General features: G+C 31.3%; 2 protein-coding genes across 10 annotated transcripts; both read right to left on the bottom strand.

Moving 5' to 3' along the window:
- Positions 1-456: 456 nt before the first annotated feature.
- On the bottom strand, positions 457-6,689 carry IQD6 (protein IQ-DOMAIN 6). Of its 8 annotated transcripts, none has more exons than NM_001357513.1 (7): positions 6,204-6,670; positions 5,446-5,492; positions 4,913-5,001; positions 3,911-4,345; positions 2,840-3,067; positions 1,787-1,915; positions 457-1,378 (listed from the first exon to the last, which is right to left on the bottom strand). In NM_001357513.1, the coding sequence occupies exons 3-7, from the start codon at positions 4,976-4,978 to the stop codon at positions 629-631; spliced, it is 1,608 nt and encodes a 535-aa protein (NP_001344442.1). In that variant the 5' UTR covers positions 4,979-5,001; positions 5,446-5,492; positions 6,204-6,670; the 3' UTR covers positions 457-628. The 8 variants fall into 8 exon arrangements, with proteins under 8 accessions (NP_001344442.1, XP_003518875.1, XP_014622544.1 ...); XM_003518827.5 differs by having other exon boundaries at positions 3,911-4,342; positions 6,204-6,665; XM_014767058.3 differs by having other exon boundaries at positions 6,295-6,612.
- A 9,086-nt stretch (positions 6,690-15,775) lies between these two features.
- Positions 15,776-17,561, bottom strand: LOC100813395 (uncharacterized). 2 transcript variants are annotated; one of them, XM_003520132.4, is made up of 2 exons: positions 17,273-17,561; positions 15,776-16,494 (listed from the first exon to the last, which is right to left on the bottom strand). In XM_003520132.4, the coding sequence occupies exons 1-2, from the start codon at positions 17,512-17,514 to the stop codon at positions 15,936-15,938; spliced, it is 801 nt and encodes a 266-aa protein (XP_003520180.2). In that variant the 5' UTR covers positions 17,515-17,561; the 3' UTR covers positions 15,776-15,935. The 2 variants fall into 2 exon arrangements, with proteins under 2 accessions (XP_003520180.2, XP_006575030.1); XM_006574967.4 differs by having other exon boundaries at positions 15,776-16,488; positions 17,273-17,541.
- Between the last annotated feature and the right edge of the window lie 663 nt (positions 17,562-18,224).

Raw genomic sequence — 18,224 nt, 5'->3', positions numbered from 1 at the left:
AAAATGTTTTTTTTTTTCTTTCAAAAGCTTATTCAAATTCACCGTTCATTAGTGATATTTATAACAAATTAATTGAAGTAGAGACATTCTAGGTCAAAGAAATTGAATGCTAACTAGGAGAGTTTCAAATAGGATTGTCCTCCATTTGATCTTCATCTGCCTCTTCTGCTCTGGCAGATGCTCTGAACCTGTTTTTTTTGTTAACAGGAATTAATTCTTTTCCTTTCAGGTGTACCCTAAAAAGCAAGGAAAATGCTAACTAATATACCTGGTTGAAGAATTAAAACTAAAAAGTTTTTTTTTTATTGAAAAGAATAATCATATATACTTTCCCATGATTTTCATTGTAATCCTTAAAAAAATAACTTTCTATTTAAAGATTTCTTAACCAATACTCTTAAAACAATGTAACAAGAAACAAAAACCAAATAAGGAAAGCTCCAAATCCAATCAAAGTTACCAAACCATCATTTTCTATTATGTTTTTATTAGTTTACAACGGGTATACCTGTTATCAAACTATCACCAATACACTCAAATCATAATCATAATGTAACTGATAGCACCACCAACATGGACAAAATAAAATGGTTAAAAAAAAAGGAAGAAAAGAATAGAACAGAATAAATCACACAAATCTTGTAAAAGGCTTTCTTCCCACCACCCTTGCAGGCAAAGACACCGTTGAATCCACACTCACATTTCCTATAGATTCAAGTGACTGAAATTTGTCTGGCACCCTTTGATCCTTGCTTGAGAACCCTTTAGACCACTTGAATGATCCAATTCCTTGTGATAAAGGGAATGAGAGCCTCCTCTTTGAATCAGTACTAGTTGGAGTTCCACCAAGCCTTTCTCTAGGATTACTACTAGCACGTGCTTTGGCCCGGGCTGAAAGGGTTGGAGCCATGTAGTTTGGCACTGAAAATGGTGGGCAGCTTGTGAGGCTGTCATCATCCTTCAATGGCAAATCAAAGGGTGAATTGGACCCTACATCCCTTGGTCTCGGATATTTAGAGCCTGAGCCTGAGCTGTTAGCCTGAGGAGTTCTAAATGGAGGCATTCGCACCGGTTTTGAAGATGCCACTATGGTTGATTTTGTGGACTTTGGTGTGGGAGTGTCCATATTATCAAAGGAAACATGAGGCTGCTGCTGCTGCGACTGCGGCTGCCTTTGAGTGCTGGAGCCAGGTCTTGGACTAGTCTTTTGCTCTGAGTATGGTCTTGGAGGTGTGATTTGAAAATTCTTCAAGCTTTGTCTTTCTTGTGGAGTTGCTGCAGGTGTTTGTCTTTCCAACCAGTTCCACCACCAAGGGAATCCACTGGATCGTGTATCTGTCATCGGGGTGTGAGTTGATTTCGGAGTGGCTTTCCATAGCTGTTTCGCATATTCAACAAAGTTATTACATATAGAGAATTTTGTTATTCCAATGGAAAGATGGAGTCAATTCAACTATTCTGTCCTAAGAATGTTTGGTTCCATGTCTCAGATGTGATTTTCAGAAGTTTAATAGTTATAGTTTCCACGTCTCAAATGTGATTTCTTACTAGTTTTCAAAAACACTCGCAGAATCACAGACATTTTCTTTTAAAAATGCTAGTTTTGAAGGATTAAGCCAGTAATAGAACATGCAATCACATTCAAAATTGGACAAGAAAATAATAGAATGAATAGGAAGTGCCTTTTTCTTTTTCATGAAGAATTATTACTCCTTTTACTTTCAAAGAAAAGAAAAAAGCAAAGCATAAGTAGAAAGTGCGGGTTAGGGGTTGTGTTGGTGAGTACCTGATGTGAATATGCAAATGCCATTGCTCTTTCTCTTTTGATGATTGCTTCCACCTTCCTCTGCAATCTTGCCTCTACTTCCTCTTTGGTCAGTAAGCTATCATCCCACTCTTCATTGCCTGCTTCAGACTACACCCAAATTCCAAATTATTAAAATAACTTGGTTTTGTTTAGCTAAAATGAAGGCAGTTGGAAATACAAGCACGCACACATTTTGGAATAGAAGGTAGACTTTATTAGGATCCACCGCATCTTTTCAAGTTACAGTGACTAAAATCATAGTAAGTTACTAATGAAAAGATCACGTGATTTGTGATTGTGTGATCCTTGGATTATGAAGTATGCAATAACAATAATATACCACCAATAACTTGAATTTTTCATTAAATTTATTTACCTGATTATAAAAGAAATCAGGCCAGTGTAACCCACCCAAAGGTTCAACTAGTCATTAAATTTGAAGGTGTCAGCTGGCCTAACAATAGCTGGTAAAGTACATTGAAGCCAGTGCAAGGACTTAGGATCAAATCCCACATTCACTTGGGAAAGAATAAAGGAAAAGAGAGAGAGCTACTTACCATTGAGTGACCCACAGTAAAAGACTAACACACACAAAAAAAGTAACATAGTAAAAGACAAAAAGCAAACTTGGCCATTAAGGCAACACTACAAAGTGAAGGGTACTTAGTGTGTGATTGGAGGTGCGTCTGTTACGCATGTCTTCCCCTAAAACCACGTCAAATTGGTTCATTTATGTGAAAGCTAGGATTTGTCGATTCTGCAGAACGTGGAGAGAGAGTGTATACGCGAATTGGATAATCGTAACCAAACAAGCACTTAGTCTTTTAATATTGAAGTGCCTAAATTAGCAAAAAGTAGTTTACATTTAATGTGAGTTGGCCAAGCAAGGTTCTTGAGACCTAAGCAATAGTTAGTTCACGTTACTTAGCCACTAGCAGTTGAACTTTTTGTTATCAACACAAGTTACATGTTACATTTATCCATTTTCCCATGTTCTCAACAAGTTTCACATGTTCAAGTTAGAAGGCTTACAGTGAGTTTGCCCAAGATACTGGCTGCATCCTTATCATTCTTGAAATCGGCTTGATATCGTGCCTGGTTTTCCAACATCTGGATCCTTCGAGACTGAATCTGAGATTGAACTCGCACTAACAGCTGCATGTGTTTCATGGCATTTACTGTCTGCCTCTTCACATTCTGTCCTCTTACCACTCCTTGAAGCCTCACCAGACCCTTTAGAGCTCTAAAACTCCTCCTGGCCTGCATTGCATTGCAGATACTATATGTCACAAGGTTGATCTTTCTTTCATATTAATGAAAAGCAATTAAAATTATTGGATCGATGAGCTTTATGCATGCAAACACTGACTCAATTTTAACCCGTTCAACATCTCAGGGTAAATTGGCACAGTATATCAGCCTATTCAGGCACATAATTTTCAAGTTTGACAAAAAAGAAATGGCTAACTATGTTTTTGCCAGAAAATAATTACACATGACGTGCTTTTATGTTTCATTTTCTGATTGCTGGACAGACTTAACTGTAAATTTGAGCATTTAAGTGAAGAATAATTATTGATATTATCTATTATTCTTATACACTTTAAGAAAACTGCTATTTTTATGAAGAGTACTAGTAACACACTCTTTATTATTGTCTATTAGAATTTACAAAATTAAGAGTGAGTTACCATAGAGTTCATAATAATAATGAGTCTGTTTGAAAAAATCTGCCAGTGAGTTTGCTATTAGTATTTCTCATTTTTATGATATGAACCTAAACAAAAAGTAGACATTGGCTTTATCAATTACCTTGAATTCTACGACTTTTGTTTACTTGTTCCCTTCTGGCAAAGATGAGAAGCATGCTTTACCCTTTATTAGCATCATCCTAACTACTTAAGGGATAAAGTATTAAATGCTCTGGAGATGCACTGAAAATCATGGATGGATGCATTAATAGCAATTTTTAATAAAACGTTTTCATTTTTTTATCTGTTAACATTTGTCTTGCTACTTTAATTCCTAAACATTGACCTAAGGACACACATTCACAAAGCCTAAATTCTATTTATGGCATTCAGAACACATGAAAAAGGTTACCATATAGCCTCTGTAAACAGACTGGATCTTAGTAGCTGTGGCATGCTGTTGCCTCAAAGTTGGCTCTGGTCTGTAGCCAACCTCCTTGTGGTGATGAGCAATCCGGGAAGACGCGGCTTTGGGAGAGGTAACTCGTGGAGAAGCCACCCTCGGAGAAGCAGCCCTTGGAGACGGAGGCCTTGGAGAAGGAGCCCTCGGAGAGGGAGGTCTAGGAGAAGGAGCTCTTGGAGGGACATAAGGTGGTGTTTTAGGTCTCTCCGGAGGAGTGGCAGGCCTTAACCCCAGTAATTGTTGCTCCCTTTCGAAGTCCCCGAAGATTTTCTCAATGCTGCTTGGCTCTCTGAAGAGGGGGATGAATGAATTGGTCTCTCCATGCTTTAGTTTTCCTAGACTTTTCTTCTTCTCTTTTGTGCCTTTGTTATTATCTGAATCCTGCTGTATTATACAAAAATGGTTAGACATATAAAATCTGTAGAGTTGCAACAAACTTCATGTTGGTAACAAAACTTGCTGCAAACACTAACTTCTAAATAAAGTAATTATCATGAAGTAGGTGTTGCTTTCTGCTTCAAAATTCAGACAAAAGGGAGTAACAACTTAATAATTAATGCATAAAGCAATATGATGTAACAATGTTGGAATGAAAGGCTGCCAACCTCCTAGATCACTTTGCAATATTTCAAGTTATCTATTAGTGATCATGGAGGAACCTAATTGATGTTTGACAGGTTTTCTAAAATGTGGTATTATATCATTATATATTTACAGTGCTTAATAAACCAGAATTTCAGTACTGTAAAAACTTGGAAATAGGTCTGTCCTTTACAATTCAGTGTCACTAACTGCAAACTTATTCACCATAATTCCAGCCTTAAATGGTTAACTTTTTTTTTTGGCATCTAATGGGGATGCCAAAAAAAAACTAAATATAACAACAAGAACAACATACAAAAATCTATTAAAAAAATCAGATTTCTCTGTGAAAGAACTTATACTACTTACCTTCCCCTTGGAGTGGTGTGTGAAAACTCTCTTGATTGCAGAAAACCAACTCCCCTTCTTTCCCATGTCAGTAGCATTACTGTTTCTTCCTGTAAGAGAAAATGAAGACACAAAAGATCATGGCATGTGCATGCTGGGGCTATTTTAGGATTAACAATTTTTCAGGTAGCTCTAAATATAATATGAATTCAGCAGTTGTAAGATCACAATCTTTCATGTAATAAGTTTTATGCATCAGGTGCTTACAATTCTGCCATAACAAGACAGAGCAGAAACGTATGAGATAAATATGGACTAGCATACAAGATCACAGAAAGGTTCTTATATATAGACACACATACAGTTCATTCTATCATTATTCTAACAAACTAACCTTTGCCGATAAAATAAATAAATTCATTCTATCATTTATGGCTATATATAACAATCTATATGGAACAATAATATTATATTTCTAGCTTTGTTATGTTTTTGGTACATATTATGTTTCTTCTTTACCAATGGAACAGATTGATAAAGAGAGTAAAGCTCACCCGAACGATCTCCAGCAAGGAGGCAGCATCTTTATTTTATTTTCAGGCTGTTGATGGCCAAAAAATAATTGAATAAATAAACAACAAATGAAATTAAATGAAAAACCCTTCACTCAACCAAGAGAATAGGCCTCTTTATGCAGAGGACACAAGAAAAAGAAAATAGTCCAATAGTTCTTAATTGGGTACTTGTATTTACAAAGACTCCAATCTAAGGGTACATGACACAACCAATTAAAGCTACATAGAAAGAGTATGGAGTATAATTTAAGGTGTGAACGAAATTTTCAATTGAAAAATGTAAACAAACGTATAAGAAACCAGAATTGTCAAAATTAAACACCATAAATGAAAAAAAGAGAGAATTTTTTGTTCTAGGAACCGAGAAAATTTGACAAGAAAGAAAATCCTACATGATCTATGAAACAAAAGCTAGTCAGTTCCAATGGAGAAGAAAGAAAGACCAAGTTATGAGCATGAAAGAGAGAGAGAGAGAGAGAGAATTGTTATCCTTCAGTTTCAACAAAAAACGAGGAGACGTAATCTTCTTACAGGCTCTAGAGTTTGAAACTATGTTAAGAGGATCCCGAGGTCATGTCAGTTAATGCTATGTTCATTAAGAATTACAATTCAGACATGTTCCATGCTCATAAGATTGATAACATAACCATAATAACTAACAAATCTTGCACAACCCCAAAAGCTAAATCTTGAAAATTTATTAATAAAAACAAACACAAGGATCATAGATAAGATACCTTGTGTTGGTTGGCAGAGGTTGTTAGAATAGAAGAACTCCTAAAAGTGCAGCAACAGACACAAAAACAGTGCAAATTAACAAGAGGGTACCCTCTCTCTAGCTCTTCTTTTTTTCTTCTTCTTCTAGCCTCCGTCTCCTTTCCAGCACCACATGATTCTTTCTTCTCTCTCTCTCTCTCTCTCTCTCTCTCTCTCTAGAGCTTAGAATCCAATTCTCTTAGGCTGTGATGTGTTGTGTGGAGTTACTTTTCCTCTAGCTACCTTTCCCCTTTTGAAGGATTTATAATTTTCTTTGTTTTGTGGGATTTATATTAGTACTAATACTTATTTTACTTTCTTTCTTTTGGTTCCATGATGATGCTGATGAGAAAAAGAGAGTAAGGCTTCTTAGTTGGCCACTTTCTCACTCAATGTGGACAACTTCAACCAACTTTACTTCAATGGGAAGACTAATGTGGACACCTACAAAAGAGAATTAACATAGCCACTTATTATAAAACGGTTGAGTTTGGTATCTTGCTCTTTAATTTCTTCTTCCTTATTAATTCTATATTACTAACCTTTTCTCATTATTGCAACCTTACCAACATTTTGATCCTCCACTGTTATTTTTAGATCTGACAGAAATACTGCACATTACAAATTAAAAAAAGCATTGGACTTTTATTTATGACACTGGCATGTAGGTGGAGCTTTCTCTGAATACCCTCATCCATGCTACGCTTCTCTAGAGACTGGAACACACGCGCGCATTTTTGTAAACACATGCATAACACTACTTTGTGTGTGCCCATAATAGAAGGATAGAAATAGAAGAAATTGGAAAAAAGGAATTTTTGAGCTTTGCGTTGCATTTCAAGCACTGAAAGGTTCTATCTTGTCGGATATTATTATTTTGAGTAGTTGATTTGTAACACTTTCCATAAAATATGACATAGTGATTTTTGCAAAAATGAATTGAATCGATAAGAAATAAACTTATATTTTAAAAAGAAATGAGCTAAATTTCCTTTGTTGATGTAACATTTTAATTTATGATTTTTTGTTACTTCCATGATGATATAGTTTTTTCTTATTTATAAAATTTGAATACAATACCATAATATTTATAATATTCACATATTTTATTTAATAAATTGAGTTATAACGTGATTTTTAATTTCTATTACTTGGATTATGGTGATTATAATCCAATCTTTTTTTTAGAATAAGACCCAACATTAAAATCATTTTTCATGTTTTTTAATCATTAATTAAATTGATAAAAATTAAGAAGTCAGATTTAAGTGAAATTAGTCACTTTGACTTACTGTTTTTTACGTAAATCATAAGTAAAAAAGTAGTAGGAAGTAGAATAAACAGTACAATAACAATATATGTCAGAATATTTACCATAATTTTTATTATGTTTTATTTCTCTGATATAATTTAATTAACTAAAATAAATGATTTAGTATAATTGTTTGCACTCTGATGTGATTCTAAACAGGTGTTGTTACGTGTAGGTATTGACAAACTTGAACTACTGGGTGTTTTGTTGAAAATCTCTAATCTTAAGAATTAAATGCCACGTTAATGTTTTGAAAAGTCTTGGTTTTTGCTAGAGTCAAAACCAGAGAAGGCATGTGTGGATTTTAAAACGAGAAAGGTGTACAGTGATGCGTAAAAATATTATTTGTTGAATTATTATTGTTTAAAACTCTTACATATTTACATAAAAATTTTCAGGGATTAAATATTTGCAGTTCACATCTTCGAGGCTTCAGCTATTTGCAGGTAGAGGTGATTGTGAATACACGAGCAACCCGTTCAACCTGAGTTTTTCTATCCTATTAGACTATGTTATGATACACGTTGAACAAAAAAAAAAACATTTTTCAAAGCAAAAATGCTAAAACAATTACATTGTTGCTTTGTTCTGAACATTGTTTTACTTTTGATTTAAATGTTTTTCAAACACATGCTTAACTTAACTTGTGGGTTTAGCGAGAGTTTGATCTATATTGTCTGTTAATTATTTGTTTTATGTTTTATTAGTATAATTATTTATTATGAAATTTAATCATTTATCAATAAATAATAACCTACAAGAGAAAATAATATTTTTAGTTTTAGTCAATTTTTTGTTTTGCAAAAAAAAAAAACAATTGTAACAAAAAAAATACTATTTTTTTGTTATTAACTAGCTTCAGTTTTAATTTTTAATTTTTTTATCTATGGATTGACCCATTTAATACATGGGATAAATACAGACTAAGAAAGTATAAATTGTATAATCCGTTTTCAATGTGAGTCAGACCGTACCAGTCCATTGTCCATTAAATTTGTGAGTCAATATGAATCAAATTTAATTTTTTTAAAAGATTATGAACCAAACTTAAATGAACTGAACAAATTTGTATACCCACCTATAATTGTGTGGATAAGAGTTTTGTAACCCCCAAATTTGCTTTTTCATTGATATATCACACTCGTCTTCCGACAAGATGATGATGATGATGATAGAAGAGGTTGGGCTTTGCATTAATTCCTTAGGGATTATTTTGCAAAAATCCAACAATATTCAACTTATGTATGGAGACAAATTAAATTAGCAACATGAAAAACATTACAACTCTTCAATTATCTTAACTATTTGATTTAATTTAGTAACAGATTATATGTAACAGTAAACATTATTGAGGGGTCATGTGGGACCACTTTTACACAGGTCCATGAAATACGCAACGAAGAAGGCAAGGTCATCTTTTCTGTTCGTTAGAGCCGAGGCAGGGTTATTAGTAAGAATCCAAAAGCACCCACCGTGTGGAAAAATGTTGCCATGGAATATATGCTGCATCTTTATCACATATTCTAAGAAGGATTAAGGTTACATCGATGGAGTAAATAGAGCTAAAAATCTCAAATTTGAGTTTTAAACATACGATTGTTTTAAATATTTAAAGAAATTTTTTTATCATTCAATAGTAATTTTATTCAACTTCCACATGACTATTTATAATGAATTAAGGTTTATCTTTTTAATGAATGCGCTGAACAAAGAACCACTGCACATCCCAAATCAATTAACCTTCACTTGGGAGTCACTAGGGTGGAAAGGTTTATTATCATCATCATTAAATATTAAACCGTAATAATATACAAACGAATAACATATGACATAATTGATAGATAATTTTGACTCTTAAAACTTGTAATCACATGTTCAATTCTTGATCATAGTAAATATAGAAAAATATTTGTTAAGAGAAATTAATTCCTTAAATAAATTTTAATATCTTAAAGGATTAGTCTTTGACTTTTAGCCGAAAAATATTTTATTTAAAATAAATAATATATGATTATATAATAAAAACAACAACAACTAATAGTTAAACCAATATTATTATCCATAATTAATTGGGATTGCAATTTATGGATTACTACTGATGAAAAATCTTTTCAACAAAAAATATTTATATATAATTAAGTTAAGCAATACTAAAATTAATTTGAAAATTTCAAGTATGAAGTTATAAAACCAAGCTAGTTTCACGTCTGATATATCGAAGGTGAAAAGTATACACATAAAGTTGAAAAACAATTATGAAAAAATGAAGTTATTTTTTGATTATTTTAGGGATGACACGTGACAAAATATTAAGGAGTATGACATACATCTTAAAATTAAGAGATGTGACTTGAAAGTGATCTATATTAAATAACTTTTATGATCGTGAAAAATAAAAATTAAACTGCCGGCATAGTACTTCCTTTTTATAACCAAAAAAAGTAGTTGTATTAATTGTTGGTTGATATTTCAATTCTATGGCAAAATATATCTTGTGTTCTTTATTTTTATTTTAAGTTTCATTCTGTCAATATAATCAAATTTTATGTCATTTTCATCATATATCGTATTGAAAATTTTATGAGCTACATTCTAGATGCCCAAAATTTTGCAAATTAAGCACATCATGATCAGTGTTGGAATTCTTTCAGGTGGTTCCACCTTGCCGTGCATATAGATCATTGGAACAACATCAAGACTTTGAGCTAAAAAGCATAGTATAAAAAGTCAAAAACATTGGATTGGTGTTGAAAAAAAGTCACCTAATTAACTAGTCTTAATTAATATTGATAATAAGTCTTTTATTGCTGTAAAAGTCTTAATAATTATTAATTTTACTGAACCAGTTTTTTTTTTTATTGAAGTAAACTATTGTCTACTATGAAGATATTAAAAAACACTAGCACTAAAACTTTTTCTCAACCATTGAAATTATTGAGAGGAAAATCATGTCTTCTTATAAGCAATGTTAAAAGCTGGACTTGAACTGACCATTCAGTTATACCTATGAACTAGTCCTACCCCTAGATTGAGTTGGTCATTAAATTGATTTGTGTTATTAATATCAACCGTTCATGTACGTTGAACCAGTTGACTCCTATGCAGCTCAGTCAGTTTATTCAACTCTTATTGATTAGGTTGACTCAATTATTTTCCACAGCATTAATTAGTATAACAAAATGTACAAAGAATGGAAAGAAAGAGAAGAATAAATAAATTCAAATGTAGTAAATGATGGATAAAGAGAGATACACATATAAGAAGTGATGTTGTGGTATAAATTGTTAAATTAATTAAGTATTTTATTTTTGTCTTGAATTAAAGATTATAGTATTTTTTAACTTATTGGACTAAATACTAATCTTGCTTATGATAATAATAATGATTATGACTGATCCAAAATAAATTTAGGCATAATGAAAATCCAACATCAACTTTCCTTTTGTGTCACTTCTCATTGAATTATTACCACTATAACTATTATAATATAAGCTGATAAAAAAAGCTTTATAGTATAAAATATAGCGCGTCATTGTGAATATTTTTATTTGTATAAAATTACTTTTGTTTTAAATTTAGTATATAGCAATTTTTTTAGTATTTTATATTTTTTTAATAAATATTCATTTATATATATATATATATATATATATATATATATTTACGTGATTTAATAAATTGTTTTTTTAAGACAAAATGTTATTAACAAAAGAGTACTTAATTACAAGATATACCCCACCAAGTTGGTTTCACCAATTAAATTGGAACAGGAACTTGTACTCAACTAGTGTATGTACATTAATGATCATACCAGTGAGATGCAGTACTGTAGCGTTGTACCAAAAAATTAATTACTAGATATACTGAACTTCAGTTAAGTATCTGTTTTAATAAATAAAAAAGTATCTATATACTGTATTTTGTATTTTGTTATTTGAATATCAGATAATTGATATTTTATTTAATACAATATACCATAGTTATTTTTCTTTTTCTTTTTTATCTATTCTTTATTTTGTTTCTATTTAAACCTAAAAAAAATATTATTTTTAAAAAAGAAACAAGTTATTCCATTATTTTTTTGCTACACATTTGTCATTTGCTACACAAGTTAATCCATTTTGATTGAATATAAAGTATTTTTTTTCCCCTTAAAGTATATACATTGTACAAGACCCAAGCATAGAGTACTAGAGCGTGGTTTTCACTCGATGGAAAGTGCAGTGGGTGGTAGCAGTAACGTACCCCACATGCACAGGTACAACCTGCGTAGAGATAATGTTGGGGTGGCTTGGAAACCACAGAGAAGTGCAGCATGGGAATAAAATTTGAGTTAAATCTTAAATATTTGTAGAAAAATTATTATTCATAAGAGTCTTATTTGATTGGAATAAAATTATTTTTAATAAAAAAATATATGTGGCAAGTCACAAGCACAAGTGTGAATTAAGTGTCCTTCATAGTATTGCACTAGGGTTCACACATTCATCTATTATTATTCCTCCCTGTCTTCGCACGTGACCCATCATCCAACCAAATTAAAAACTCATTACTAGCTAGCTTAGTACGCTACATTTAATCAAAACTGTTTAGTACCAGATTATTTTTATGAAACTAATTAATCATATAAAAAAGAAATGTTTGGACAATAATAGACCGACAACACATGTTGATTGAATTGCTCAAATTTTGAAATTTGGAAATTGTAATAAGGGTAATTTGCTCAACTCAGAGAATTGACCTCCAAAAGGTACGGTTCAATAATTGCCAACGACCCTTTTTTGGCTAACAGTTTTTTAAACCATGGTGCAAATTCTTAATCTGTTCTGTGATAATTAATTTTCGTCTAAGATCACAATTCACTCAATCAAATTTGTTCATTCATAAAATTCAAGTTTAATCCTTGTTTAATGGACCTTTTGTTTATTGGTCGTGTAACATGTCTAGGCAATATCTCTCAATAAGCTTTAAGAAAAAAATATGTTTGTATAGTCGTTATACTTTCTGTCAAATATGATTACAGATTTTATATTTTCATATTGGTAAATTTGATCTGTAAACTTTTATACTTTATAAATTATGCAAATATAGTCTTTTCTTTCTAAGAATTCATCATGGTTTATTAAAGTTAAAAAAAAAAAGAGTAAATCCATATATATTTTAAAGTTTGAAAATCAAATTATTAATAAAATTACAAGATTTCAATTACAATTATGTTCGGTGAGATATTTCAGTAAGTTTCTAGTATTTTTTATTAGCTGAAAAAATTATTTGACTATTTGATAAATAAACCATTTTTAATAGTTTTTAACATTTTTTGAAACATTATTTAAAATAATATTTTTTAAAACGTTAATTTTTAACTTTTTATATTTTTTTATTTTTATCTTTGATATATTTATTCATTTTTCTTGTTATATTTTTTACATGAGTCGTGATTTTATATTTTTCTATTATTTTATACTTTAACTACTTCAACAATTAATTTTTCTAAACATTTTTAATTTAATGAGTTAGTTTTTCAACTTCCAATTATTAGTTAATTTTTTTAATTTTCAATTAATTTTGTCGGACATAACCTACGTCTAACCAAAAGCATATAATAAAAATATATTTTTTCTCATATATATACTTTAAAAGCACAAAAACATGTGTAACATGAGTTCTTGCATATATTAATATTTTTCTTCTAATACTTAAAAAAATAAAACAAGTACGGTACGAACCAAAAACAGGGGTCACCACTAGGGGGGGATTAGAGTTTTGGTTCTCTTTCATGTGAATGAAAATATGAAATTAGAATTTGGTTGTTTTCAGGGTCATCCGTAGGATCCAATCGACAATAACTGAAATAAAAATAATATGAACATGACTTGGGAACGGATTAAATAAAAAGTGTTTGAACATTCATCTCATGGCTGACATTTTGGAATCTCCATCAGGTTCAGAGATTCCAAAATATAACACAATAAACCCAACTATTTGGGTTGTTTGTTTATGTGGGGAACGGAGGAGGAAATTGAAAGATTCCTTCAACTAAGCACTTTTTCATAAAAATCAAAGAGCACAAGGCCATCTCGTGCGTATAGGTTAGATAAAACGTAGAAACTATTTTTTTCCCTTGAATTAGAGATCACGATGTTCCTAACACACTCGATTATATCAAGACTAATAATAATTAAATCATTTTCACATATACAAATGTAATAAAATTTTACATCTTTTTGAGTTTAAACATAGAAGGTATTTGACTTTTGAAATAATTAATTATCATAGTTTTGTGAAGAAGCAAATCTTTAATTAAGATTTAAATTCTCTCATTTTTTTCTTTAAAACATAAATTCTTAATGATATAAAGATAGAACTTTTCTCTATAAAACAAAAAAAAGAGAGAGAGAACTTTTCTAGTGATGAAGTTACCATTTTCTAATGTTACAAATAAAATTGATAGAATTTAATCTAGTGAAATCTTGTAGGGCTATTAATTATGGTTCGTTTAATACCCAGATAGGGTTGTCTTTATTATTTCCTCGGACAGAGAACAAAGCAGTATTTATCTTGTAATAATTTATAAAGCAGGTCTTGGTAGGTAACCAATATTTTTCTTCTATCACATCATGATGCTATGGTATCTGTAATTAATGTTGAGTTGAAGCACAAATGTCAATTCACAAGGTGCTCTAGACCTTCAGTTCCGTGTCCCATGTTCTCCTTTGCAAATTGTTCTAGGCTCATGTTATTTGCTAAACTAGTAGAAATGATATATTTAGGAGAAAAATAAATAAAACTACTCTACAACCTGTTCATTTATAGAATTGAAGAAATCATTAATTCGAGTGATTTTTAATTTGATAAAATCTCAAATTTATAAATGAAAAAAATTATAATTAAAAGAAGAAATTTTATTAAAAGTGACATGTCAAATTTTTTGACAAAAATTAATTATAAATAAAATTGGTAAATACTCATATCAATAGTATAAAAAAATAAAATTAGAGATTATGTTTCAATGTCCCATATCCTATTGATCTTTCAGGTGCATGTCTTTTATTATACCAATTAATTTAAAAGATTGCTACGGACAAAATCTTTTGGAAGTGTTCATAAGTATTTATAATATTTTCCATTAATACCAACCCAAATCCGGTGTTCATAAGTATTTAGGTTGACTTATTTTCACTAACGAATATTAGTAAGCTAATTAAAATTCGGTTGGTAATGGATTGATACTATCTTATTATATAAATATCCCGGTGTAAGTTACCAACTCTCAACACTCTTTACCTTCTCAATCTAGCAAAATAACGGTTGTAACTAGTGTAAAACCCAAATGATAAAAGTTTTATAAGATTCTTGAAAATTCAACATCTACATTCTTTAGAAAGTCCACATATTGTTTCTGTCCAAAAAAGAAGAAAGAAAGTCTACATTTGCTATTAAAATCATAGTTAAAAAAGTTAAACAATAATTTTGAATTCATTACAGCCTTTTACTTAATTAAGTTTTGAATTAACACAAGGTTAGTTTCATAGAAGATAGTGATACTAGTTTAATCTACTTAGAACTTTTCACATGAATTAACTCAATCCATTCTGAGGAGGAAAGCAGAAACAAATTTGCTCTAGTTTTTAACAGTTCTATATTAACGTTTCCTTCTCTACTCTAGAATTTGAAAATTGTAAATTACGTTAAGGAGCCTAATAAGTTAAATATGAAGCATGCGTGGGGGTATCAGAGAGTCACATTAGTAGTCACAAAACAACCTAACTTGGCCTTTCAGATACAAATTAGATAACCGCTATCCTTGCTCTACAAGTTTTATAAGTCATTCATGAATTACGTTTTTAGAGTGTCTTATAAGCAAATTAAGGACTCTACACATAGAAGTTAGTTGGCTGCATTTTGTTGATTTGAGAAGTTAAGATTCGGTATACGTTTGACTTGTTCTTTGCAAGTACTCTTTTTTTTTAATTAGTTTTATTAGAAATGTCAATTTGAGAGATTCAAATCTGTTATCTCTCTCCCCCTTTTCCTTTCATCCTTCCATAACCATTGTATCATTCTTATATCTCCAAACACGCACCACTTTGTTTAAGAAAAGAATCTTTTCTAACTAAATCCATGGGAATGAATATAGAAATGAAATTAAAAGTTGTGATTCTGATCGGAGCTATACATAGCAATATCATTAAATCAAACCCACTTAAAATTGGGTCTTCTAAAACTAAAGATATGTTGCAATTATAAGATAATCCCAGTAGTAGAAACTTGTCACACGAGGTGAAAAAGTTCAGTGAATGAAATTAAGGCCAAAGAAAAAAAAAGGGAAAGGTGAGGCATTAATATGGAGAATCAAAATTCACCAATGGGACTGGACACTAACCAAATTGGACCAATCAAATTAAAATTGTCCAATATCATTTGCCATAACCATTCTACTAAGAGGACTAGGCCCAAGCTTTTTTCTCCTCATCATACTCCTCTTCCTAATAACTTCCATTTGATTTCTTCTTCTAATTTGCATCATTGCCTCTTCCTCAATCACAAACCTCCTCATTAGAACATCATCAGTCAATGATTTGCCCCTAAATACCCTCCTTCCCTCAGTGCTAAGTCTAGCACTAGGAGTTCTCTCATGTGAAGCATGCAATGGCTTTGATCTTGGATAACTATTGCTTCTTCTAGGTGGCACCTCAGCTCTTAAAATCTCGTTGTAGGAATAGATTGGAGCACAAAGACAAACCCTTGTGAAGGATGATGCAACCTTTAGAGAGGCACATTTTCTTAGCTTGTTCTTGTTGTTAGGACTTGGTGTAGTAGGGACTTGAGGGGATTTTGGCATTGATGATGATCTCTTCCATAAAGTTGAAGAATTAGGTGTTGGAATTTCTGTGGATTTTGATACACTTTTCCATAGGCTAGTCACCTCAATTGCTCTTTGGTACCATGGCTTCCTGCAACTTGAAATGAAGTGGATGTCATGCATGAATTCTTGAGATGATGCAGCTGCAGCTGCTTGATTCATACCCTTCACTACTTTCATTTTTTTTTATTCTTTTTCTAAAATGGCATGCAGAAGAAGCAATTGTGCAAGTGGAATATAAAATTGAATTTATTTGCTCTTTCTCAACCTTAAGAAAATTTGGGGAGAGGGTCAAGTTTAGAAGCTTTGTAACAAAGTTAATCTAAACTTTGCCTATGCCAATTAACTAACTGGTAATTTTCCAAATTTAGGCTCACTATTGAAAAAAGAAGCTAAAAAGCAGATCAGCCAGAGAATTTGACTTTCCTACCTTGGCATGAATGATGTTTTTTTTTTTGGGGTTGGTCAAATTCATAACATCATTGAAAGACTATAATCTGCAGAGGTTAAACTTGGTCTCCACAAGGTTGAACCAATAAAAAATTACTAAAAAGATGACATAGTGCACCCCATTTTTTTGACTAATTCGGGACAAGAGAGTTAGTTTTAGTTTTAGGCCTTAGAGGAATAATGTGATGAGCATTTTCATTTTTCTCCACAACTAACTAATAAAAAGCAATATAGCCTCAACATGAGCTTATAGATGATCACATATTTATAGAAACATTTATTAGTAAGCAAAAAAGAATATAGTAATGTATATGATGAGAGAAAGCTAAGTATATAAGATAATTAAATTCTCAACATGGGTGTAGGGTGTGTGTTCAAGTGTGAAGCAGAGGAAAAGGTAGAGGATACATAACAATACAACATACCTTGTGTTTGAATCGTTCTTTGGATCTTGCATGAACAAAGAAAAGTGAAAGTATGAGAGAGTTGGAGGAAGAGAGCAAAGTATTTTCATTTGTGAAGAGAGTGAAGAAGAAGAAGAAGAAGAAGAAGAGGCTTTTGCTGCTGAAGTATGTGAATCTACTAAGATGGGGTTGGCAACGTGCTTCTTTCCTTTTCTCCCATTCTTTATTGTAAGCCAACCCCTTCCTTTTGCTTTGGCTGCCATGATGCCTTCTGATTTTGAGTGAGAGAGAAAGAGATTTTGAAATTTCAAAGCAAAGTAAAAATGTTACTACTTTTAATGTAATTACCAAGGTGTGGCCCCCTAGCTCTTCAAAAAGGAAAGAAGAATGGCCCTTATTAAATTCATTACTTTCTGGAGCCTTAATCATGTTTTGCCCCCTAATCTTATATGATTGCTAGGAAGAGGAGATCATAGAGGCAATTAATTGGTGTAAAACATGCTTGGCCTGCCTTTATGACAGAAAAATTATGGGCTGCTAAACCTCAACTCTGTTCACTTGCCTAGAATAACAAACTCTCTCAAGGTAATGATAAGTGGACCAAAATTTATTAACAAAAGTAATTACGTAAAGTTATTTTATTCCATTTTAAGAATTTAATTGAAGTATATTAATAGTGTAAAAAAAATTGTCTAAACACAAATATCCTCTATAAGAGAGAATTATGTTCGAGTGAGATATAACTATTAAAAATTGTAAAACTTTTCCTAATACAATTATGAACTTGAAGTTAAGATTTTTTATTAAACTAAAATAATCATAAGTTAATTGATTCACACTTTTGATCTGATGATAGTGTACAGATTTTTTTAATACTGTAATGAATTGTGGTGTTGTTAAAAATGATTGACTTATATAATAACTATCATATTTAAAAAGTTTTCTAAAATTTTGAAAGTATATAAATCGTCGC

This window comes from Glycine max, chromosome 2, assembly GCF_000004515.6.
Source record: "Glycine max cultivar Williams 82 chromosome 2, Glycine_max_v4.0, whole genome shotgun sequence".
NCBI classification, from domain to species: Eukaryota; Viridiplantae; Streptophyta; class Magnoliopsida; order Fabales; family Fabaceae; genus Glycine; species Glycine max.
Note: the sequence above shows the minus strand (reverse complement) of the source record. Positions and strands in the feature narration are given on the sequence as shown.

Excerpts from the sequence above, each read along its gene's own strand:
- LOC100813395 (XM_003520132.4), bottom strand. The coding sequence starts at position 17,514 with ATGGCAGCCAAAGCAAAAGGAAGGGGTTGGCTTACAATAAAGAATGGG. Across the intron at positions 16,495-17,272 it reads AAGAACGATTCAAACACAAG|TTGCAGGAAGCCATGGTACC; the intron begins GTATGTTGTATT and ends CTTCATTTCAAG.
- IQD6 (XM_006574969.4), bottom strand. The coding sequence starts at position 4,978 with ATGGGAAAGAAGGGGAGTTGGTTTTCTGCAATCAAGAGAGTTTTCACA. Across the intron at positions 3,068-3,910 it reads CTGTTTACAGAGGCTATATG|GCCAGGAGGAGTTTTAGAGC; the intron begins GTAACCTTTTTC and ends AATGCAATGCAG. Across the intron at positions 1,916-2,839 it reads GTATCTTGGGCAAACTCACT|TCTGAAGCAGGCAATGAAGA; the intron begins GTAAGCCTTCTA and ends ATTTGGGTGTAG.